Genomic DNA, 24,701 nt, shown 5'->3' with positions numbered 1-24,701 from the left:
TCTTTTTTTTTTTTTTTTTTTACAGCTAAGCGGTATTCCATTGTATAATGTACCTCAAATTTTTTATCCATTCATCTACTGATGGGCACTTGGGCTGCTTTCAAATCTTGATTATTGTAAACAATACTGCAATGAACATAAGGACGTGTATATATTCTTTAAAATGTGTTTTGAATTTTTTTGAATATATCCCAGAAGCAGTTCATTTTTAATTTTTTGAGGACCCTCCATACTGGTTTCCACAGTGGCTGCACCAATCTGCATTTCCATCAACAGTGCACTAGGATTCCCTTTTCTCTGGAGACATTTTTGCTGTCCTAACCTGAGAGGGGAGCACTACTGACATCTAGTGTACAGAAAATAAGGATGATTCTTCATGATCCTTCAATGCACAGGACAGTCCCCCACAGAAAAGAATTATCTAGAAATGCCAAGAGTGCTGAGGCTAAAAATACCCTAACATTTTCCACAAGACAGCATCTACCTTTATTAGAATTAAAATATCCTAATCAAGAGAAAATAGGAAGTCAAACAGGTATATGCTAGAGAATTGGCTAATCCAATATAACCTTCAGAACAATGGATCATAGACCTTGTTAAAAAACAGAACACCATAAATGAGAAGAAAAACAAAACAAAACCCCAAACCAAAACCAAAACCAAAACCAAACACCATGTTTAAAATTTTTCCTGAAACCCTCACTCGAGAAAAGCTTCTCTCCCAGTCTGAGAAACTTTACTGTCAAATTGAGACTATCCAAAATAGACTTAGGAATTCCATGTAATGTCTGCTGCAGAAACAGGTATGATAACATAACGAGCATAGGATTGCAGGCTATAGCCCTTTTGATGGACAAAAATGTTTTTATTCTATGAGCATGGTATCCCAGAGATAAGAGATGGAAAACATTTTTTTTAAAGGAACCACATAGTTGCCAAAATTCATCTTCTATAAATCAGTTGAATAATATACCAATAGTTGTATCAATCTGAGTCCATTAGGGGAGAGAAACCACAAAGTACTGTGAACAAAAAAAGTTTAATTAAATAATTGTATACATTCTTACATAAAATAAATATAATTATCCTTTAAAAATTAATAATTATATTATATAAATTAACTAAACAGATACATCATAGTTATATATAAATGAAATATGTTTTAAATATATTTGTTTATATAAACATATGTATTAAAATATAAAAAAGACCTAAATACCGTATTTTTTGGCCATAAGATGCACTTTTTTCCCCCCAGAAGTGGGGGGGGGGGGGGGGAAGTCCCTGTGTCTTATGATCCAAATATAGCCTACACATCTACTTTAAAAAAAAAGTTTTTTTACTTGCCCGGCTCTGTGTGGTCTCTGTGTGCTTGCCCGGCTCTAAAATGGTTCTAAATGCTGCTGTTTACTTTACAGGGTTGATTACATGTATTTATGACTGTGATGTTGGGTTTTAATGCACATAAAATATTTTAGGACACTATTTGTTTCAGAATCTTTTTTTCTTCATTTCCCTTCTCTAAAAACTGGTGCGTCTTATGGTCCAGAGCGTCTTATGGTCCGAAAAACACGGTAACTCTGATGATATATTTATTATGTAAATAGAATATACACAAGGTATTGGCTACTAAGAATTAATGAGAACTCTTAAGGAACAGCCACATCTCAGTGACTGAGGAAGGGATGAGCCAGTAATGAGAGCCAGACCTTGGAGAAGCCCTGGCTGGGGAACTCAGTTTGTTAGAGCATCAGTACATCAAGGTTGCGCGGGTTTGGTCCCCAGTCAGGGCACATTCTACAAGACTCAACCAACAACTGGGTAAATAAGTGGAACAACAAATCAATCTTTTTCCCTCCCTATCTTTTTCCTATCCTTCCCTCCCCTCTCTCTCTCAAATCAGTTAAAAAAAAAAAAAAAAAAAAAAAAGAAAAAAAAAAAGAAGGATCTGCCCTGGCTCCCTGAATGGCACAGAAGTCACTGTGGTGCCACGTCAGCCAAACTTGCTGGAATCTGCCCTCTGGAATTTTGGGGAAATCCACTGTCAAGGGTGCTTTGGGAAAGCCACTTATTGGGAGATGTCTCACCAGAAGAACTTTGCTACAGTTGCTGACTTCACGGAAAGCAAAGTCCTTTTCTTTTTCAATGTCTCTCTAGTGCCCACTGTTGACAAACTAACATCGTTCCAGCTGGCAGAATAGTTAAGGGTCCAGATTAATTTTTACAGTTGAGGCAAAATGAAGACTTTGGATCTAAAAGTGAATAAAATAAAAAATTGGCACAGGGATGATTTTGCAATGCTTTTGGGGCTAAAAACACCAGTAATTTCAAGCTGGTAGTGTCCAAATATGCAGGGTGGGGCTTCATGGGCCTGTGAGCTATTTGTCTACTACTGTGCAGAGTGCAGTAACTCTAAAAGTGTGGCCCCGGGTCAGCGGTAATATCATCTGGGAACTTGTTAGAAATGCAAATTCCAGGGCCCTGCCCCCCAAACCTATTGAATCAGAAACTGGGGTTGGGGGCCAGCAATCTGTCTCAATGAGCCCTCCAATTAATCCAGATACGGGCTAAGGTTTGAGAACCACTGCTGGAACAATTCGTTCCAGGAACTTGCTGTGCAGGCTTGAAGGGAGGAGTCAATAGGGATGTCTTTGCATGAGTTTTAGTCTCAATTTTTAATCTTGAATAAAACAACCCAGCTTCCCTAGGATCTGGAAGCTAGCAGGGAACATACTATTATATCTCTATTTTTGCTATATTGATGGCATCTTTGTGGACCCTGTGGTGTGACTGCATTGGGATATATTCTAGTACTTTTTAAAAAATATTATTTTATTGATTTTTTACAGAGAGGAAGAGAAAGGGATAGAAAGTTAGAAACATCAATGAGAATCATCGATCAGCTGCCTCTTGCACACCCCCTGCTGGGGATGTGCTGGCAACCAAGGTACATGCCCTTGGTCCGGAATTGAACCTGGGACCTTTCAGTCTGCAGACCGACACTCTATCCACTGAGCCAAACAGGTTTCGGCCGTATTTAATCTTTTAAAAAATTGTTTTAACTTTATTTTTATTGTTGACACTATTACAAATGTCTCCATTCTCCTTCCCCAACCCCTTCGTCCACATCCACCCTACCCTTACCCCACCTTCCCTCTGGCCATCACCACATTGTTGTCTGTGTCTATGGGTTACTATGGGTTATGCATATATGTTCTTTGGCTAATCCCTTTGCCTTCTTTCATCCATTCACCACCTTCTCCCATCTGATGGCTGTCAGTCTGTTCCATATATCCATGCCTCTGCTTCTTTTTTTCATCTCTCCATCACCACTTATGCTCTCTATACTTCCTCCACCTCCATCCACCTTCCCCCTCCTCACCCCCACTCCCTGCAATCACCACACTGTTTTCCAATGTCCACGAGTTCTTTCCTTTTTAGTATTTAATATTTGAAGTATGTAAAATGTGAAAATGACTATATTCTTTGACTAAGCGCTATTCTGTAAAATTTCAATGTAATTAAAGAAAACCAGCAAGCTTTGTAGGTATCTTTTATAACATGTTATTGCCAATATAAAACACTTGTACAATACTAAATATCCAACAATTGAGAAATGACTCAATAATCTTACATCAATTTGAACTATTATGCTACTCTTACTTTATAATTAGGAATTATATTTTAAATCCAATGTAGAAAAATGCCAAAAAGAAAAATATAAAAATTTGATTATATTTTTAGTTTGCAATTTCTTATTTCTATGATTTGAAACTAGACACATGACATCTTCTACACTAAGATGTCCATGTTGTCTTATAATTCGCTTTCAATGAGCAAAACAGAACTCAGACTTCAACTCTTAACTGGGAGAGCAATTTAGTTTTATTCAGTTTCATTATATAATGGACTCCATAAAGCTTCTTAAATATTAAATATTAACTTTAAAAGGAAACAAGCATCACAATGAACCATGTAACCATATAAAAGACAGATGAATGTGAACAGCAAAATCACTGGATGTATACTCATTAAAATGTTAACATGCTGACTGGTGGACATATAAATGATTTTTTTTCTCCTTTTGCTTTTACATTAAAATTTGTTTTATAATCAATACTAGTGGCCCAGTGCATGAAATTCGTGCACATTAAAAGGGGATTAATTAAGGAAATATTTTAATATTGCTATTTACCCTTCTCTATAAGTGTTAGAGATTAAAGAAAATTAGTAAAATGTATATGAAAATCTTCCTCCCGTTAGAGTCTGGGATGTGCTGTGGGACCCAAAGTCAAGTCCCAACCCACCCACGGTGCCTCAAAATCATGTGAGACCCTGACCCAGCGGGCCCCTCTGGGTAGGGGGTGCAAACTCAGGTCTCCTGGCCCAGCACTGGGTGGGGGGCTCAACCTCAGGTCCCTGCTGATTGCTCGTTAAGGCTTGTTATGGGAATTCAGCCTCTGCTGTGGGCGCAGCCATCTTGTGTTACGGAAACCCCACCTCTGCTGAGGGCACAGCCATCTTTGTGATAGCATGATGGTCAATTTGCATATTCCCTCTTTATTAGACAGGATACTGTTATCATGAGGTAAAAGTAAATATTCTTAAAGGATGTTTGAATGATGCTAGTGACTAGACTGCCTTATTATAGTGAGAATAGATAATCATTCAAATTCGCTTCAACGTCTGGATTTAAGAAGGATGGAATTAAATATATAACTTCACATCCTTATTCTCCTGGGTCATTTAGTGTTTCTTATCAATCAAATTCAGTCTTTGTTGTTTCCCATTCATAATTATGACTTTATCACAATTACGCTTTTACATGCTTAGAGTGGAAAATTAGTTGATCAGGGTTATGAGATGTTATGAGAAATGTAAAGTGTAGTCAAATGAAACATCTGAAACTCCTCCCCACTAGCTCATTCCTGAATTAAGGGTCACAGCGGGTTATTCTGAGGATCCCTCCAGGCTGGCTTTGCAGGACACTATGGTTGGAAGAAATGGGAAAGATGGTGGGTTAATATAACACAGTAAACTTATACAACTGGGAAAAAAATAACATAGGTCTTGGAGGAAGGAAAAGCTGATCTTTTTTGGTTTTTATTTTTCTTCTAAAGTGTCTGTTACACTCAGGGGTGGGCAAAAGTAGGTTTATACTATTCATATGGACAATCCAATAATTAATAAACAAATAATAACACAAGAATAAACTTTGTTTACGTACTCACAACTATAAACCTACTTTTATTGAGGTCTATCCTGATGGGTCTTTTTTTGTAGACTTACATCATTGGAAACACTTCATAGAATAAATACGTTGCTTCCTTTATTCATAGAACTGTGTGTTAGATCTATGGGAAGGGATTACAAGACATCTGAAAACAAACAAACAAACAAAAAAACCTACTTTTGCCCACCCTGTATTTTCTTCTTTTTAAACTTTATCCAATATCTAGAAACAAGCAAGATAGCCTTAAAAGGAACAGTTAATTATTTCCTTACAAGTCTCTAGGACATAGGCAAGCAACGAGGAGGGTGTAACACACATGGACATGTACTTTCTTGTAGACCTTCAGCATGCCAACTATTCTGGGGCCTTAGTCCCATGGCAAAAGCTGGCGTTTGGTACAGGACTACGAATAATTTGCCTGAAATCCATGATCCTTTTATTTTTTATTTTTTATTTTTTTTAATTTATTTAATTATTTTTTTTTTACATATTTTAATGATTTTTTTTTTGCCCCCCTCCCTCCCTCCCCCATAGCCCCTCCCTCCCCATAGTTTTATGTCCATTGGTTGTACTTATATGCATGTATACAAGTCCTTCGGTTGATCTATTATCTCCCCCAGATCCTCCTCCCCTCCCCGCTGTAATTTGACAATCTGCTTGTTGCTTTACTGTCTCTATATCTATCTTTTGGTTCATCAGTTTATAATGCTCTTTATTATCCACAAATGAGTGAGGTCATGTGGTGTTTCTCTTTCATTGATTGGCTTATTTCACTCAGCATGATGTTCTCCAATTCCATCCAGGTTGCTGCAAATGATGAGAATTCCTTCTTCTTTATGGCAGCATAGTATTCCATTGTGTAGATGTACCATAGTTTTTTGATCCAATCATCTGCTGACGGGCACCTAGGCTGTTTCCAAATTCTGGCTATTGTAGATTGTGCTGCTATGAACATAGGGGTGCATATATCCTTTCTGATTGGTGTTTCTAGTTTCTTGGGATATATTCCTAGGAGTGGGATTACTGGGTCAAATGGGAGTTCCATTTTCAGTTTTTTGAGGAAACTCCACACTGTTCTCCACAGTGGTTGCACCAGTCTGCATTCCCACCAGCAGTGCACGAGGGTTCCTTTTTCTCCGCAACCTCGCCAACACTTGTCGTTTGTCGATTTGTTGATGTTGGCCATTCTGACAGGTGTGAGATGGTACCGCATTGTTGTTTTGATTTGCATCTCTCGTATAATTAGTGACTTTGAGCATGTTTTCATGTGCCTTTTGGCCTTCCTTCTGTCTTCTTTTGAAAATATTCTATTTAGGTCCCTTGCCCATTTCTTAATTGGATCATTCATCTTCCTTTTATTTAGTTGTATCAGCTGTCTGTAGATGTTAGAGATTAAACCTTTATCAGTGGTGTTATTTGCAAATATGTTCTCCCACACCGTGGGCTTTCTTGTTGTTTTGTTGATGGTTTCTTTTGCTGTAAAAAAGCTTTTTATTTTGATGTAGTCCCATTTGTTTATTTTCTCTTTAGCTTCCATTGCCCTAGGGGCAGTATCAGTGAAGAAGTTCTTTTGGCATACGTCTGAGATTTTGCTGCCTGAAGATGCTTCTAGTATTTTTATGGTTTCCCGTCTGATGTTTAAGTCCTGTATCCATTTTGAGTTTATTTTTGTGTATGGTGTAAGTTGGTGATCTAGTTTCATTCTTTTGCATGTGTCTACCCAATTTTCCCAACACCATTTATTGAAGAAACTGTCTTGACTCCATTGTATATTCTTTCCTCCTTTGCATGATCCTTTTATTTTTATCAGCAGGCAAAACATAAGGGCAAACTCCAGTATATGACTCAGTCACTAAGGGAGAATTGATCTGCTCACTGGCCATTATCGAGAAGATGGAAAAGCCTAGGTGACCAAAAGCTGAAATGACCCTGGAAATATCTCTGTAGGGCCAGAAAGAAAGCCACTGACCCCTATACAAGTGGCGTTGGCGCAGGTGCTATCATTTATGAAGGCAGAGCCCCATTTTCCCCCTACACTCCATTATCCATACATGCTGGAGGCCTGCCTTTCATCAAGGTAACAGATGGCAGGGGCGGGCAGGCATATCTGGCAAGAATTATAAGGTTCCCTAAGAAGTAATTTAAAAATGGTCCTGAAATTTCTTCAGTTGGATTCATGCCTACATGAAGGGCTGATCCTGAAATTGGGAGCATGGAGGAACTATAAGCTGCATTGCTGGGCTCAGTTTCCTGGTCAGATAGGAATTTATTGAGGACATGGGAAATCTGATTCTTGAGAGATGATATTTGGACTATGGCAGTGTGTGTCACACACACACACACACACACACACACACACACACACAAATCATGTAATATTCTTCACTGCTGGAGTGACTCTACTCTCTTGTCTTGAGTCAGCCGATTATTGCATTTTGCATGATTAGCAGTAAAAATCTTTTTAGTTCAAATATAACAGCAGCTAGATCTATAGTTTTATTCTCCCAACATGCTTTGTTATCCTCCTTCTTCTGGTTTCTACCTCCTGCTCTGCTTTCCCTTTCATTTATCCCTTTAATTCAGGAGACCTTAAGAGGCATATTCAATTACAAGATCAGTAGGATCCAGTTTTAGCCAGTCAGAGTATGCCAGTTCCCTGGCCATAGTGATTGGTTTAGCAAAAGTCATGTGACCCAAGCAGGACCAATCAAAGTCTTCCATGGGAACATTTAGCAAGGCTAAAATGGAAAACTTGTGTTTAGTTTTGAGGTATCTGGGAAACAGAAATTGGTGAAAAAAATCTTTGAGAGGAATAAGGAGAAGGGGAGCTCTAAACATATTAACATTTTAACTTCACTTGGCCAAAGGATCACTTCAGTCTTATTGAAATAGCAGCTATCTACTAAAATATTTAAACTATTGTACATAACATAAATGTTAAGAGGTATAACGAAGGGTGGATATTTTCACCCTCAAAAAATTGATTGAGTCCTCAAACCCATTCATAATCTGATTCTGAATTATCCTCAAAGCAGTGAATAAATGGATACAGTCATTCCTACATTAGCATTCTGGTATGCCATTCTTAGGTATGTAATGAACTATGTTCCTAGCTGTTCCTTCCACTTCAGTAGGACAATATTTACATTTTTGCTTTGCAAGTTCCTGTCTTAGATCTTCATACACTTGTGAAAAGAGTTCCTCTTCAGATTTTGTCCCATCCAGGTAAACTGAAAAGGGAAAAAGAGAGCAAGTCAAATAAATGCTAACAGGCTTATTAAGATAGCATGCTTACGTTGGCACCTGGTATCTCTTGAAAATACCTAGTAGGTTTAACCAAAGAACTCAGGATCATAAAATAAAAATAAATGAATAGCCATTAGAGAGTGAAGTACATTATAGTCAGGAACAACAGGTAAAAATTTGTGGTTAATTATAGAGAAATGAACACTAGTTAATATAAACATTATTACTTTTTTTTTTAATGGAAGAAAAAGAAAATCATTAAATGGCACTGAAGAGGTGTGTCTCTGAAAGAATCCTGTAAGGGAGTAGTTATCCCACTTACTGATGCATCAAGATTATATGTGAAGCTTCTTACACCATGTAGGGGTGTAAGATATATACTGAATCAAAATTCTTCAGGCCATATATATACTGAATCAGAATTCTTTAGGCCCAGAAGATATGTATTAAAAAACAATATATATATATATATATATATATATATATATATATATATATAACTTCAGAGAGGAAGGAAGAGATAGAAACATTAATGATGAAAGAGAATCATTGATCAGTTGCCTCCTGCATGCCCTCCACTGGGGATTGAGCCCTCAATCCAGATATATGCTCTAGCTCATACTGTGACCTCCTTGTTCATAGGTCGATGCTCAACCACTGAGCCATTCCAGCCAGACTCAGAAGATATATATTTTTAATGAAATTGGCATAGTAAGTCTTGGAGAAAAAGTGGAAGTTATGTATGTTACAGAAAGGAAAAGGCCTTCTAGTCAGACACCTGCAGCGGTAGGGAGGTAGGAGAGAATTTTGCACCGTTAGGAAGGCCTAGAATGTGGGGAGGCAGAAACAGTGGAGAGAGGAGGTTGTGGAACAAGGCTGTGCCTTTGCTGTTAGAGGCCTTGATGTCTGGCTGTGTGGGGGTTTTACCAGAGAGCTGGAGACTCTATGAAGATATCAAGCTAGACAGGGACATAGTTAGATTGCCATTTTAAAGGGAGAGGGAGAGAGGAACAGTGAGAAGAGGATGCTCCTGTAACCATGTCCAAACTGGAAGTGCTGTGGCTAGAACCCCAGCAGCGGCCCTGTGGATGGGGAGAAGGGGTTGAACTTGACTGAAGAAGAGATTATAACGGCCACCAGACCAGGGGGGAGGCCCCATGCGCTTTCTGCACGGTTCAGACATAGCCCCCTGGAGGCCACGGAGCTCTTCCCAACATGGGCAGCTCCCTTTATTCTGAAAAGTATGCATCAGTTCTGCTTCTGCTCCAACTAAGAGCCTTCCCCCCCCCCTCCGCCCCCCCCCCCCCCCCCCCCCCGGGCTTCCTGCAGTTTCTGTGTGGAGCCCTGTATTCCAGAGGTCTGTTCTGAGCCTGGGCTCATCCATCCAGATGTGTACCCCCAAATCACCACTTTATGCCTCTCAGGTATCTTAACTTGTGCAAAAACAGACTTGCATCCTTATCTTCCAAACCTGCAACTCCTTCACTTATTTCTATTTTCCAAAACAGTACCTGCCAGGTTCCAAGGTATTATTCTCGACACCTTGATTTCCTGGACCCACCGTATCTACACTACCATCCAGTTCTATTGAGCACACGTGCCCAATATTGCATCCTCTACACCGAGCCTCCACATGGCCAAAGAGATTTTATTAAACAAGAATCTGGCCGAAACAGGTTTGGCTCACTGGATAGAGCGTCGGCCTGTGGACTAAAGGGTCCCGGGTTCAATTCTGGTCAAGGGCATGTACCTTGGCTGCGGGCACATCTCCAGTAGGGGGTGTGCAACAGGTAGCTGGTTGATGTTTCTCTCTCATCGACATTTCTAGCTCTCTATCCCTCTTCCCTCCTCTCTGTAAAAATCAATAAAATATATTTAAAAAAAAAAGAATCTGGTATCTGACGTGTCCTTGTTTAAACCTGTCTGTAGAGGGCTTCCTACTTTTACTGGGATAATGACCCACGTCCTTAACTGGCCTGTGTGACCTTGAGGGTTAGGATCTTTCCTGTATTACCAGCAGCACTTCTTGTCCTTGGTTTTTCTCTCCACAAATACACCAACCTTCTTCCGGATGCTGATCATTCCTTCCGGCCCCCTGGCCCTTTCCATGTATCACACCCACTGCCCAGGGTGATGATCTTCCATCCCAGCACTCTTCCCTTTCTCCAGTTAACCCTGTCAGAGCACAGCTGGCATGTGGCTGGATCCCTGGGATGTAGGCAGTGCCCTAAGAGCTTGTTGTCACAGCACTCGGCACAGCTGGAAAGGGCATGCTCAGGTAGCTAGTTTAACGTTTGCTTCCGTAGTAGAATGTTGGCTCATGAGAAGATGGACAGGATCTGCCTTATTTCCCTTGATATATATCACCAGGACAATACGTGTACATTGAAAACATTCAATCCATATTGACTGAATAAACGACCACCTAGAAATCACCAAGCTATTCACAAGAGCCATAGAGAGACAAGCAGAAGCCAGGAGAGCCTGTTGTGAAATACGGGAGCCCAGAGTGCTGCACAGTAAAGTTTCCTTTATAACATAACACACACATAAGAAACACGCCTTCTGCTGAAACCAGGTTGGCTAGTGGATAGAGCGTCAGCCTGCAGATTGCAAGGTCTCAGGTTCGATTCCGGTCAAGGGCATGTACCTTGGTTGCAGGCACATCCCCAGTGGGGGGTGTGCAAGAGGCAGCTGATCGATGATTCTCTCTCATCGATGTTTCTAGCTCTCTATCCTTCTCTCTTCCTCTCTGTAAAAAATCAATTTTATTAAAAAAAAGAAAAAAAGAAAAAAAGAAACATGTCTTTTGAATTTTGTGTACTTTCTGGCAATGATAGGTTAAAAGGTCTCCCGTGGAGGGAGCAAGGGCACTTACCAATCTCCTCAATGCTCTCTATTTCTCCTCTGTGCTTTAGATACATGGGCCACACGTGGCCATCAAAGTACCCTTCAGGGTCTGGAGGCTCATAAACCCTCGTGCTGTCAAAACAGGTGGGAAGCTTCATGTTGATAGAAACACACATGGATAAAGTAATATAGTAACGGCCAGGATAATTAAAAAAAAATCACTGAGATAGAATCTAAACAGGATTAAAACTATACATTTTAGACTCAATGCCAGTTACAAAGACAATAAAAAGAATTTAGTTTGCTCATCCAAAAGTTAATCTTCTAATTCACTATAATTTATATTATCTTTTCCTCCCTCTAGTTTTTTTTTTATAAAATAATTAAGAGATAAATACCAATGTAAATAATGATAGAAATACTGATACGCAAGAGTGAGCTTTAAATTAATTGGTGTTCTTTGTGGCTACAGCAGAATCTAGGCCAACTAATTTGGAGTCATAATCAGCATGGAATTATTTCATTTGAAGATTGAGGAGAAATCAGCCAAATAGCTCCTATAGGGCCTTTTCTTAGAAAAGTAATTTGTATTTGTCCACGTGGATGATTATTTATGGAAAAAGGCTTTGCTTATTGTGTAAAAGAGCTGAGGCTTCCCTTGTTTGAAAAAATGACATATACATATTGCTCAATAATGTTGCTGTCCTCATTCTTCTTTATAAATTCTGTCTTTTGAATCATCATCTACAAAGGCAATTTTAAAACTTACCTCCTCCTCCTCTTACATTCTTCATATGGAATGGTCAGAAAGTATCTTCTATTCCATACAGTCTCAAGGGGCCTAAAATAATAGCATATTTAGTTCACAGGGATTTCCTCCCATTCATTCAGAGCCAATATCTGAGTGAGGATGCTTACTTAAAATTAAAGAGAAGGAAGCCTTCGATGATTAATATGGGAACTTCCTCAGCGTTTCTCCAGTCTGTTGATACCGGAGAGTGTCTTGGGCTTTTCATCCAGCAAGAAACGGTGGACATCATTTTTTCCATGTTAAGCGCTTCAAGCACTTCAAACAACATACAAAAATGAGAAATCAGTACCAAAAAAGTGTTATGATGCAGGATTTGAGTATATCCTGGGCTTGCTAAATATATTAAACAACATTATTCACTCTTCAAAAAACAGAATAACAAACCTTTTAGATACTTTTAAACCCTAATATTGATAAATTGGTATGTTTGAAACATTTTTATTATGGGAACTTTGATACACATACAAAAGTAGAGAGTAAAAAGTACAATGAACTTCCATGTCCTCATGAGCAGCTTTGACAGTGATAAACTCAAGGCTAATCTTGCTTTATTTATAACGTCTACTATCCCGACTGCATAAAAGTCTAACATTTTTGGATGACAAAATATCTACAAATTAGTTTAAAAGATATATGACACACTGAGGAAAATATCTAGTGTATATGGTAAAAAACTAATACATTTTTAATATTTTATTGATTTTTTACAGAGAAGAAGGGTGAGGGATAGTGAGAAACATCAATCAGCTGCCTCCTGCACACCTCTTACTGGGATGTGCCCGCAACCAAGGTACATGTCCTTGACTGGAATTGAACCCGGAACCTTTCAGTCCGCAGGCCAACGCTCTACCCACTGAGCCAAACCTGTTAGGGCAGAACTAATATTTTCAATATATAAAAAGCTCTTACAATAAACAAGAGGAAAACCATTAAAACTTTTGCAAAGAACACAAATATGTCGTTTTCAAATACTAAAATGAGCATTCTTTCTGAGCTTTTGGTTATAAAAATGATTCTGAAAGTGTGGTACCTTGACCAGCAGCCTCAGCATGACCTGGGAATTTACTAGGAAGGCAAATTCTGCGTCTCACTCAGAAGTACTGAATTGAGTCATTTGGGCTTAGAGGTTTTTAAATTAATTAATCCTTAATTTATTTAATAGATATAGGGTTACTAAGATTTTCTCTGTTCTGGTGTTACTAAGTGTTCCGGTTAATAATGTAGATTTTTTAAAAAAAATATATTTTATTGATTTTTGTACAGAGAGGAAGGGAGAGAGATAGAGAGTTAGAAACATCGAAGAGAGAGAGTCATCAATCAGCTGCCTCTTGCACACCCCCCACTGGGGATATGCCCACAACCAAGGCACATGCCCTTAACCGGAATCGAACCCGGGACCCTTCAGTCCCCAAGCCGACGCTCTATCCACTGAGCTAAACCGATCCTGGCAAATAATGTAGATTTTTAAAAAACTAAATGGAGTTACACATATGTTGATATAGATGCGATTTGATATGTATGTTATTTTGTTGTATTGCTCCTTCATATTACCACTTGGTCCATTCGATGGCACAGGCACTTTCTGAGCAGCATTTTAAAACATATGAAGTGGAAAACTGGGTCTCTGAATGGTCTGCCTCAAAACAAGAAAAGTTCTATTGGGAGAGTATCCACAAATTACCTGAAAGATGGGGGAAAAGTGTAGCTAGCAATGGACATTACTTTGAATAAAGCACTTTTGATGTTTCTCTTGAAATTATTGTATTTTCTTTTATTACAAAATTCGTATTAACCGGTTAATAATGTGGATTGCCTATTAACTAGTTAATAATGCAGATTACATATTAGCTGGTTAATAAGGCAGATTAACTGGTTAATAATATGGATTGTCTACTAACCTGGATGAACCCATGATTTTGTGCATTTGGGATTCTCAAAATAAATCCATTTTTCATCAACAGTCACAATTCGATGGAAAAAAAACTTTTTTTGAGCTGTTGAAGCAACATTTTACTGATGACTTTTTGGTTTTCCATTTGTCTTTCATTCAGTTGATGTGGCACCCATTTTCCTTCCTTTAAAATCTTTCCCATTGCTTGGAAATAATCAGAAATTGTTTGCTGAGCATTTAATCTTTCTGCAAGTTGTTTCTGAGTTTGACATGCATCTTCATCCAATAATGCTTGTAATTGTTGGTCTTCAAACTTTTTTCGGTTGATCTGGATGTCCTTTGTCTTTCACATAGAAATCATCACTTTTAAAGTGTTTAAACCAGCGTTCACAAGTGTTTTGAGATGGAGCATGTTCACCCTAAGCTTCCCGAAGTATATAATAACTTTCAGCAGCACTTTTCTTCAAAATAAAGTAATTAATTAAAACTTCCCACAAATGCTCTTTTTTTGGGACACAAAACTTGATATTTTTAAGTGTAAAAATATCTATGATGTCAACACCTTCAGCAAATTTGACATATGAAATTGTGAAGCTTGCTGTCAATATAACAAAATAGCATGCATATCAAATCACATATACAGTAACTCCATCTATTGAAAAAAATCCACATTATTAACCAGTACACCTAGTAGTCTTGGTGAGTTATATTTTTCTGGGAAATAGTAAATTTCAATTGTTTTCTAATATATTCACATAAGTTGTTTATAATACCTTTTAATGTAGGTAGCATCTCTAATGCTATTATTTTTGTTTCTGGTATTTGTAATTTGTCCCTTTCCTGTTTTTTGTTGTTGTTTTGTTTTTTATTTTTAATCCTAACCTGAGAATATTTTTCCATTGATCGTTAGAGAGAGGTTCTTAAGCCTATTCAGTCTCCTTCTCCTTCTCCTTCTTCTTCTTTTGCAGGTAGTCACCTGTTTAGATGTTGATTGCCCAGATGAGGGGATGTTTGGCTTCCCGCTGAGCCTCACTGATACTTAGGGTGGGAGGGATTGCCATGAAGGGAGAAAGGGAAAATTAATGTGCTGGTGTGGCTTCATTGCTGCTCAGCAATGAGTCAAGTTCAGCTCTCTACTGAGTTCTGCTGATAGTAGCTGACTATCTGGGCGGGGGGGAAAAAAGTGTGGAGTACAACTAGCACCACCTCACACAACCTCATCCTGCCGCTTTGCTGGAGGTGGGGGTGGACGTTCAGTCACCGTTTTGTTCCACTGATATGATCCCTATGGATGACACCGAGGGTCAATTCACCCCACCTGACTAGTGTGATGGGTTCAGAAGTCTTGCTCCCCACTTGGCCCTGCTAACATCATGAGGGGAAAGTGGTGTGTGTGTTTTTCCTTTGGCTTGAGTAGGGTGGATATTGCAAAAATGATTTTCTATTCTGCTAGGACATCCTTTCCTGGTTTGTTTGGTTGTTTGTTGTCTGTATCTATTGATGGTTCCATGTTGCACACTTCTCTAGCACCCCTTCTAGAATGTACAAGAGGAAAAAAGGAAACTCTGGTAATTCACAACCATGTTATTCCTCAAAGCCTGAAGTCCCTAGTCCGTCTGCTCTCTTCTTTTCATCCTTCAGAGTCTTTCCTTTGTTTGCTGTATTTCATCCGGGGTTTTTAGTAGAGGAAGAAATAGTTAGGAATGGGGCCAATCCATTTTGGCTGGATCCAGAAATAATGTTAGTATTAATATATTTTCATTTTTATTCAATTAAAAAATCTTTTCTAATTTTCATTATGATTTATTCTTTAAGTCATGGGATGTAGAAGTGTTTTGCTTCAGATAAAATGGATGATGTCTGGGAGTTGCTTCAAAATAACGTAGGAGAAAGTGAGTGAGGGTCTAGATAAAATATAATTGGCCAAGAGTTCATCATTTTTAAAGCTGGATGTTGAACTCATGAGAGTTTATTATACTTTCTTGCCTACTTTTGTATATATTTAAAATTTTCTTTTAGAAAAAGTTTTTACAGAGTCGAAGATATATGGAACAGACTGACAGCTGTCAGATAGGAAGGGGAGGGGGGAAACTGGTTGAAAGAAGGTGAAGGGATTAGCCAAAGAACATAGTTTGTGCATAATTCATAGACACAGATAACTGTGTGGTGATGGCCAGAGGGAAGGGGGGTGGGGGCTGGGTGGAAGTGGGCAAAGAGGGGGTGGGGACATCTATAATAGTGTCAACAATAAAAATAAAGTTAATGTTTATTTTTAATCAGAAAAAAAGGGTATTGATTATTTTGCAATTACTTGGGACTTTACTTCCTCTTTAGTTATTGATTTCTAATTTCTAATTCAATGCTCTGTGATTGGAGGATGTCCCTGTACCTTTGAGGTTGATGTTTTATTGCATATTATCAATAATCTTTGCTCCTATTAATAGCTTATTCACATCCTTGGACAATTGGGATATTAGTGTTTGTCTTATTAGTTTGTTAGAACTCATTTGAGTTAGGCATAATCCTTCATCAATTGTTGAAAACAATGTTTCCTAGGGCATAGCATGACATTCTTTTTTCTTTTTTTCTTTTTTTTAATATATTTTATTGATTTTTTACAGAGGAGGAGAGAGCGATAGAGAGCTAGAAACGTCGATGAGAGAGAAACATTGACCAGCTGCCTCTTGCACACTCCCTACCGGGGATGTGCCTGCAATCAATGTACATGCCCTTGACCGGAATTGAACCTGGGACCTTTCAGTCTGCAGACCGACGCTCTACCACTGAGCCAAACCGGTTTCGGCAGCATGACATTCTTTATAGGAAAGTAAACTTTTACTCCTGGACTTTAATCCTTTGGCTTCAAAGCTGTGTTAGATTGAGTAGAGGAGTGACGTGAATCCATCTAAAAAAAAATTTCATTATGGTTTTTGGTCAATGAAAAGAAAAAGGAAAAATCAACTGTCCAGATCACCGTGGTCACTGGAAAGGAGAGCTCAGAAGATGAGTACTTTAAGTTTGCCCCAGGTGAGACTGAGGGTAGGGAAGGGAAGTAGTGGTTATATTCCCCAGGCAGGGATGACCTTGCCCTAGCTTCAGAAGAAAAAAATCCGTATCATTTCAATGTTTTCAGTTTTAAGTATAAAACTGGGGGAAATATTTCATTTTTAAAAATAGTTGAACAGCCTGGCCGGTGTGGTTCAGTGGCTGAATATCGACATACGAACCAGGAGATCACAGTTTGATTCCCTGTGAAGGCACATATCCTGTTGTGGGCTCAATCCCCAGTAGTGGGCATGCAGAAAGCAGTTGGTCAAATATTTTTCTCTCATCACTGATGTTCCTATCTCTCTTTCCCTTCTCTGAAATCAAGAAAAATAAATAAAAATAGTTGAACATAAGTCAGAAACCTTTACAAAAGCATGTTCCAAGTACAGTGATATGTATTTAAACACACTTTGAGAATGTCTTCCCAGATAGCACCCTCTTTGGTTTTGAAAAAGAAAATGAACATTAGGATGTAATGTTTTCACAAGCTCATCTACTTACCATCGTACTGCAGAAATCCATTTTTATCTGTCTCTATCTCAGACGGTGGCTGAAAAAAATAATAAAGTACCCATAAAAACTATGCAATGCAAAAAAACAAACAAACAAAAAACTATGCAATGCAGAAATAATACAATTATACAACAAAGAGGCGATAAACCTTTAATAAATGCATTGAATGAGGATAAATAAAATCAAAGAACAGCCGTGATAGTGGTGCCATCTAGTGGATAAGTAACACTACTGCATTGACTATACCTTCATAACAAAAGCTTTTATCACTCAATAAAGGCTTTTTGGATGCACTATTAATACAATAAACTTTGCTACTAAAACTTCTTTTGTGTTAAATAAGTTATCTAAGAAGTTTTAAAGATACCTTAAAGAAATCATCCTGAGATATGACACTGCAATTTGGGAGATGTTTTTGCAATTTTTGAGCCAATGTTGTCTTCCCACCATTTGTCACACTGAACCAAAAAAAAAAAAAAATAGAGAGAAACTTTGTAAAAATATTGAAAGAACCGAGAAGAAAGTTACATTAAAAAACATACAACATTAAAAAATATCTTATAAAAAGAACATTTAAAACAATATCTAATATCAAAGAAAATTTATTTCTTTTATAGATAATGTTTTTCTGTGGGGAAAATCAAGGCATAAGTAAACGGTGCAATAAATTATAAGAAATAAGCTGGGACTTACGCCCAGCTTTGGACATATGGAACCTGGAGCACAGCCAGTGTGGCTCAGTGGTTGAGCATCAACCTATGAACCAAAAGGTCACAGTTTGATTCCCTGTGAGGGCACATGCCCAGCATGCGGGCTTGATTCCCAATAGGAGGCATGCAGGAGACAACCGATCAATGGTTCTCTCTCATTATTGACATTTCTATCTCTCTCTCCCTTTCCTTTATCTCTGAAATCAATAAAAATATATTCTCAAAAAAAAAAAAAAAAGAAATGAGCTGGGAAGGATTGAAGAGAAAGGTAACTAACTACTGGGCAAATGAATTGGGTTATACCAAGACTAAATACTAAAAATACGGCTATTGTGTTGGAAACAAAAGAACTTTTTTGTCTATGGTGAAACAGTCAGAGGGTTCACAGGCAACACAGAATATGAGCCGCATATTTTAATGCAAAGAGCTAAAACTACAAATCTTTTTCAATGCACAGTGGAGAAAAATGGAGGCGTGGCCTTGCCTTTGGTATAAAAAATAAATGATAAAGTTGCTTATTGCCGCTCCTGTTTTTCTGTTTACAAGGAAACTCTCCCATCAAATGCCAGTGCTCCGTGTTGCATTTGATACTGGCCTGTTCTCTAGGACTCAGGAATCCTCACTGCTTCTCCTTCCCCCATCACGTCCACATGAAAACACCCCTTGGACATCCTGAGTGCCTTGACCAGCTGTGTGTAGCAAAATTACTCACCCACCAATCCCAATGACAAATTTTTTCATAATTAGCTTTGAAAATGTCTTCTGAAATTTCCTAAAAAAAAAAAAATGGAATGCTTATCATTTAGACGTCTGAAGAGGTAAAAGAAAGAGTCCTACATTAGGAGGGCCAGCTGAGGGAGGAAGATGGCACAGCCCTGGACTGTCCACATTCTGTGAAGGAGCTTCACACGGTATAGGCATGCCCTGGAGATACGTGGGTTCAGTTCCAGACCACCCTGTAATAGAGGGAGTCAGAATCTTTTTGCTGGTGGAGGGTCTTGACTTCAATTTATAAAAACAAACAAACAAACAAAACACACACACACACACACACAAAAACAAACAAACAAAAAAAAACACCCAAAAACAAACAAACAAAAAAACCCATGCAATGTCTGTAAAGCATGGTAAAAGGTGGTATGCCTGGGCTGGCTTCTCTCTGCCACACTCTCCTGCTAAGTGCCAACAGATGGTGCGTGCCCAAGTCAAGTGAACTGAAAGGGCCTGAGACAAAGTAGACACCCTTGAAAGTGCGTTTTCAAGGCTGTGGAAGAGCTGCCAGGTTGCAGAGCACCCTACAGTTTTACACCCTATCGGCCTATCCCTGAGCTAGGTCGCCCTTTCCCTGCTGGACTCAATCACTTGGACATGATTCATTTCCCTCACGTGGGAACCACAGAGCTTCTCTCTGTCTCCCTCTTCCCCCTCTGCGCCCTCTACGTTCAGGGCACCCTTTCCCCACCCAGAAGCCTCGTCTAAGGCTACGGTAGATACATTTTTTTCAGAAATGGGATAGGCAGTACCTATTATAGGCTTTGTGGGTAAAGAGGTGAAATCCAGGCTATTATGTAAGCATTTATATAAGAGATAAAACAAATTTCCACTATGTTTTTGATAACAGTCTAAACATAATAATAATTGAGTACAACTGTTTCTGGGTAATACATGTCTACTAATGAGAAGATAACACTTCCCTAACTGGATTTGCAAGTTTGTGTTCCCTATCTGAAAACAGATGGCAAATGGTGAAGCAGAGGGTCAGGTTTTAGGCACAAGACCACTGTCTGCTGACCCCTGGCCTAGGGGTCGGAGGGCAGTTTCACACTTGGCCATTTAAGAAGCCCCTTCCAATGGGCCAGCTTGACCTTTTTAAGTGAAAGGGTGAAGTCAGCGGAGGGAGCCTCAGAAAGCAGCTCTTTATCCCTGATGCTGTGCGTGGCTCACCAGGAATCTAAGCTGTGCTGTTCATGGAGGGTGGCCCCTGCGCTGGGGTTCCCAGCAGCCCTCCCCCATCCTACCTCTGACCTGTGTCCAGACGTCCCCTGGGGAGAGGTGGTGGGGAGAAGAGCCTGGTGCAGAGGGGTAGCTGCTCCTTGGCGTCTGCCCAGCTTACCCAGAATATTCCAAACTGAGAGCAAGAGCTTACGGTTCGGTCCCACTTTCACTAACATGCCTGTGTGAGACAAGAATTCAACAATGACGATGCTAACACTATAATAACACAACACGCTGGGCATCTGAGTTTCACCAGGAGTTGCACTGTTGACTGTATCTCCCACCCAAACTGACAAAGCATGTCAAGGGACCAATTACATACGACGAGTACTGTCAATTTCTATGCTGTCATCGTCTGTGTAAGAAACGGCCAAATCCGTAGACTTGTCCGAGTTCGTTTGAGCCAAACTGACAATTGCTGGGAAGCAAAATCTCAACGGATTGAACAAACGTTCTGGAGAATGGCAGTTTTGCTGCTTATTTTATACATTAGAAACAGAGGAAGAGACAGAAGGGGGAAATTACATGAAGTTCACTGGGGATAGATTAGGGAGGTGGGAGAAAGCAAAAAACAGGAAATCTCCGAGATTGGATAAAGAACAAAACAGAGAGACACTTCTTTTACACTGGTGAGTACAGAGTAGTTAACCATGAACATTCACGGCACACCACAGAGATGGCATTTGGGGAACAAGTTAACCGTGAGGGGTTGTGTGATCGCATGCCCTGGTGTGAGGACATACTTGGAGGGGTCCGGAAAGAGGAGATGACGCTGACATCCCAAGGATTTGTTACCTTAGATACAAAAAGATAACAGTCAGACTTACCTAAGGTAAAACTTGACCTTTTCTTTGTCAAGGAAGCTCCAGGCCCAGGAGGTGACTACCTGCCATGACTAGCTTTTAGTCAGGAACACTGATGTTCTGACCGTCCCCTGTGGTTCCTTTCGGACATGGGCCTCTCTGGAGCCTGTCAGGTTTGGTGTGGGGCTCCTTTTGGTCCACATGATTTTTCTACTTTTGGGTTAAGTTTTACCCTATTCTTTTTAATATATTTTTATTGATTTTGTACAGAGAGGAAGGGAGAGAGATAAGAGAGTTAGAAACATCAATGAGAGAGAGTCATCGATCACCTGCCTCTTGCACACCCGCTACTGGGGATGTGCCTGCAACCAAGGTACATGCCCTTGACCAGAATCGAACCCGGGACCTTTCAGTCCCCAAGCCTATGCTCTATCCATTGAGCCAAACCGGTTTTGGCAGTTTTACCCTATTCTTATTTTTAATATGCCAGTGCGAGGGTGGCAACTATGCTTTTTTGGGAAGAGAAGGCTGCCCTTTATCTCGCGCGGGTACCTTTCTTACTTTTTTTGTTGATAAATGTCGTTTCTTTTGCAAAGGGAGTTCACTAGTTCACTTAGCCTACTCCTTCATTTTGCAGTTGCAATTGGCCCAGAAAAATGCAGTGACTTGCCCAAGGTAACACAGCTGGTATGTTTAGGAAAAGTGAGAAACAAAACTAGACCTCCCTTCAAGCTGCTAAGAAGCATTGTGTTAACAAGAGCACAGAAGAGGTGGTACATGTGTGCAGGCTTGTGAGGCTCTCATGTATGATTGATGCCCTTTTTTTTGATGTATTATTGATGGGTGTGTGTTCTCTCTGCACACTACAGGGCAAGGACTGCTGGTCCCCGTGCTTCTTGCCACATTTGTACACGCACACTAGGATTCCGTACCAATGACATAGCATGTAAGTAATGAGTGTGGTTGTGGCCCGGCAAAAAGGCTTGAGGGGGTTATTTGGGTGGGAACTCTAGCAATTCAGAAACCACGTGTGAGACAGACAGTAAAAAACCTACTATTATACTAAATCCTCTGGGGCTCAGGAGGGAACTCCCCCAGTCCAATGCAAGTCCAAAACAGGAACCCTCGGTTCTGTATTCGTAGTCTTAGCCTGTCCAAGTCAGTGCTTAGGCAAATGTTGGAGGTACAGCCCTGGCTGGTTTGGTTCAGTGGATAGAGCGTTGGCCTGCAGACTCAAGGGTCCCAAGTTCATTCCGGTCAGGGGCATGCATCTTGGTTGAGGGCACATACCCAGTAGGGAGTGTGCAGGAGGCAGCTGATCAATGTTTCTCTCTCATCGATGTTTCTGGCTCTCTATCCCTTTTCCTCCCTCTATGTAAAAAACCAAGAAAATATATTTTTTTAGAAAATGTTGGTACAGTCCATTAGCAATGAACAGATGACAATGTGGTGGGAAGGGTCGGGAACTGGAAGCAGCAGAAGCAAGACTTGGGCTGGGATGAGTAGCTGGGGTGGTAGCGGGTGTAGAAATCCCAGAAGCCATTTGTTTCAAACAGTGTCCCATCCGATGCACAGGGCAGCTTCGGTTGGTTTCTAAGTTTGGGCCTGGCTCTGTCCACCTCAACACCAGGTTCTGTTATTTCACTGCCCGTAGCCCTCTTTAAGAACTATTTTTAAATCACATTTCAAAAAGCTTTCAGTCAAGAGGTGCCAGTCTCAATACTGTATGTACACGCAGCAGCGCCTCCACAAAGCAAACAAGTTTGATCAACTACACACAGTGAATCACTGAATGTCTCCAGAGAGACAACCATTTGGACTTTCCAGCCTCATCAGCGCAGGGCATCCGATTACTAGGAATATAATCACCCCCAATCTCATGGGATATTAACGTACTTGATCCTCCCAGTAAGTGCAAAGCTTTCCTCGGCAGCACAGAGCATTTGCATGGGGGGTAGGAGAAGCGACTAAGCTATCCATGAGCAAACCCAAAATAAGTCATTTTAATTACTTTCTTTCACCCTAAGTAAAATATATTGTTGAGTCCTTTTTTTCTTCATAGCTGGTGTTTGTAACATTTCATTTATTTCACTACTAGGGCTGGTACACTTTAGATTCCAAACTGCAAAATGGTCAGAGGTGGCATGTGCAGAATCAGCAGGTTATAAGAAAATAGCAACCCCCTAACACAAACGGTCCAAAAGACCGACAATATGCGAACGAAATGTTCTTGCTTTCCCAGGTATTGAAAAGAGCAATCTGGCTAAAGTTCCTGAATATGCCAAAGATTTCCCTTTCCCTGGGAATCACTCCCATCTTTCACTAACTAACCCCTGGGATAAGTTTCGAAACTTGGTTTTACGTCGAGTCTCATGTAGAAAGCTTTTCTTTCTCTTCCACTTTTCTCACCCCAAGCACACAGCTGGTGTAGAATACCGACTGTGCCATTTTGAACTTACAAACGCTGCATTTCGTGTGTGCTTCCATTGGCGATTCAGTTTGCTGGGTGACGGGTGGGCAAAGGTTTGTCAAGTGCTTCACAGAGAATGTTTCCCACTTTGCGGGCAGCTCTCATGGGGTGAAAGCAGCCACAGGCGGCACAGAAGCCACTGAGCGTGGCGGCGTCCCTAACACTTTATGGGCACTGGAATGAGACTTTTATGTAATTTTCACGTGCCACAAAACATTCCTTTGACCTCTTTTCAGCCATATAAACATGTGAAAACCGTTCTTGGTTAGCAGGCCTTGTGATATACCAGGAGGCAGGGGGCGGTAGAGTTAGCCAACCTGGTCTTGTCCCCGATGACTCCCCCCCTCCCTCCCGCCCCCCCAAATCTGGAAGACCTGTGGGAGGCAGACTCCCCATTTCAAGGACCACTGCGGGGCGTCCAAGCACTAAGTCAGCACGAGCGCCCGCGGCTGGCTACCTATCGGCCGGTCCATAGGGGGTAACCTAGGGGGTAAGAGACGCAGGGACTTGCAAGACGCAGCCGGGTTCGGGCTCCAGCAGAGGAGCACTCTGGGGGGCACTTCCAGGCCCCGCGGGGCCAGGCAGGTACTCACCCGGACTTCCTAGTCCTCCCGGGCCGAGCCGCAGAGGCGGCGGCCCGGCGCGCCTGTCACTAACCCAGAAGCCCAAGGCCCCCGCCCCGCGGCGCTCCCCGCCCCTGCGCCCCTCCCACCGCGCCCCTCCCGGGTCAGAGGCGGCCCAGGTAGAGGTCATTAAGGGAGGGGTCCGCCCGCCCCGCGGGGCGCCTGCCGCAGACCCCGTAGGGCGGGGCCGGGCTCTTGGTGAGCGTGGCTCTGCGCGCGACCCCGCAGTTCAGCCTGCTCGTCGGGGGCGCGCGCCCGCTGCGCCCTGGCCGGGCTCCGCCGCCGGCCGCGCCCCCGCCGCCGGCCGCGCCCCCGCCGCCGGCCGCGCCCCCGCCGCCGCCCGCGCCCCCGCCGCCGCCCGCGCCCCCGCCGCCGCCCGCGCCCCCGCCGCCGCCCGCGCCCCCGCCGCCGCCCGCGCCCCGGCGCCGCCGCCCGCGCGCCCGCGCCCCCGCGCCGCCGGCCGGGGAGCCAATCAGCGCTCGGCGAGGCGGCGGCCACTTCCTCGTCG

The 24,701-nt window shown here is 41.2% G+C and overlaps 1 protein-coding gene and 1 non-coding gene across 5 annotated transcripts; one reads left to right on the top strand and one right to left on the bottom strand.

The window, feature by feature from the left end:
- Positions 1-969: 969 nt before the first annotated feature.
- On the bottom strand, positions 970-24,486 carry NMRK1 (nicotinamide riboside kinase 1). 4 transcript variants are annotated; one of them, XR_006741284.1, is made up of 11 exons: positions 24,164-24,483; positions 20,328-20,475; positions 19,015-19,074; positions 17,960-18,050; positions 17,581-17,629; positions 12,248-12,395; positions 12,099-12,170; positions 11,358-11,461; positions 8,380-8,463; positions 4,501-4,988; positions 3,865-4,458 (listed from the first exon to the last, which is right to left on the bottom strand). XR_006741284.1 is itself a non-coding variant. In XM_045580107.1 (10 exons), the coding sequence occupies exons 1-10, from the start codon at positions 24,321-24,323 to the stop codon at positions 985-987; spliced, it is 954 nt and encodes a 317-aa protein (XP_045436063.1). In that variant the 5' UTR covers positions 24,324-24,486; the 3' UTR covers positions 970-984. The 4 variants fall into 4 exon arrangements, 1 of the variants encoding a protein (XP_045436063.1); XM_045580107.1 differs by lacking the exons at positions 3,865-4,458; positions 4,501-4,988 and adding an exon at positions 970-1,022 and having other exon boundaries at positions 24,164-24,486; XR_006741285.1 differs by lacking the exon at positions 12,099-12,170 and having other exon boundaries at positions 24,164-24,486.
- LOC118716786 lies at positions 5,250-5,380 on the top strand. Its single transcript, XR_004987250.1, has one exon. It is a non-coding gene; the product is annotated as a small nucleolar RNA SNORA18 (small nucleolar RNA).
- Positions 24,487-24,701: the final 215 nt, after the last annotated feature.

This window comes from Pipistrellus kuhlii, unplaced genomic scaffold (genome assembly GCF_014108245.1).
Source record: "Pipistrellus kuhlii isolate mPipKuh1 unplaced genomic scaffold, mPipKuh1.p scaffold_m20_p_12, whole genome shotgun sequence".
In the NCBI taxonomy this organism is placed as follows: Eukaryota; Metazoa; Chordata; class Mammalia; order Chiroptera; family Vespertilionidae; genus Pipistrellus; species Pipistrellus kuhlii.
Note: the sequence above shows the minus strand (reverse complement) of the source record. Positions and strands in the feature narration are given on the sequence as shown.

Excerpts from the sequence above, each read along its gene's own strand:
- NMRK1 (XM_045580107.1), bottom strand. The coding sequence starts at position 24,323 with ATGACCTCTACCTGGGCCGCCTCTGACCCGGGAGGGGCGCGGTGGGAG. Across the intron at positions 11,462-12,098 it reads GAATGTAAGAGGAGGAGGAG|CACGAGGGTTTATGAGCCTC; the intron begins GTAAGTTTTAAA and ends CTGTTTTGACAG. Across the intron at positions 1,023-8,379 it reads GGAACTTGCAAAGCAAAAAT|TACTTTGTGGTTTCTCTCCC; the intron begins GTAAATATTGTC and ends TTTTGTTCACAG.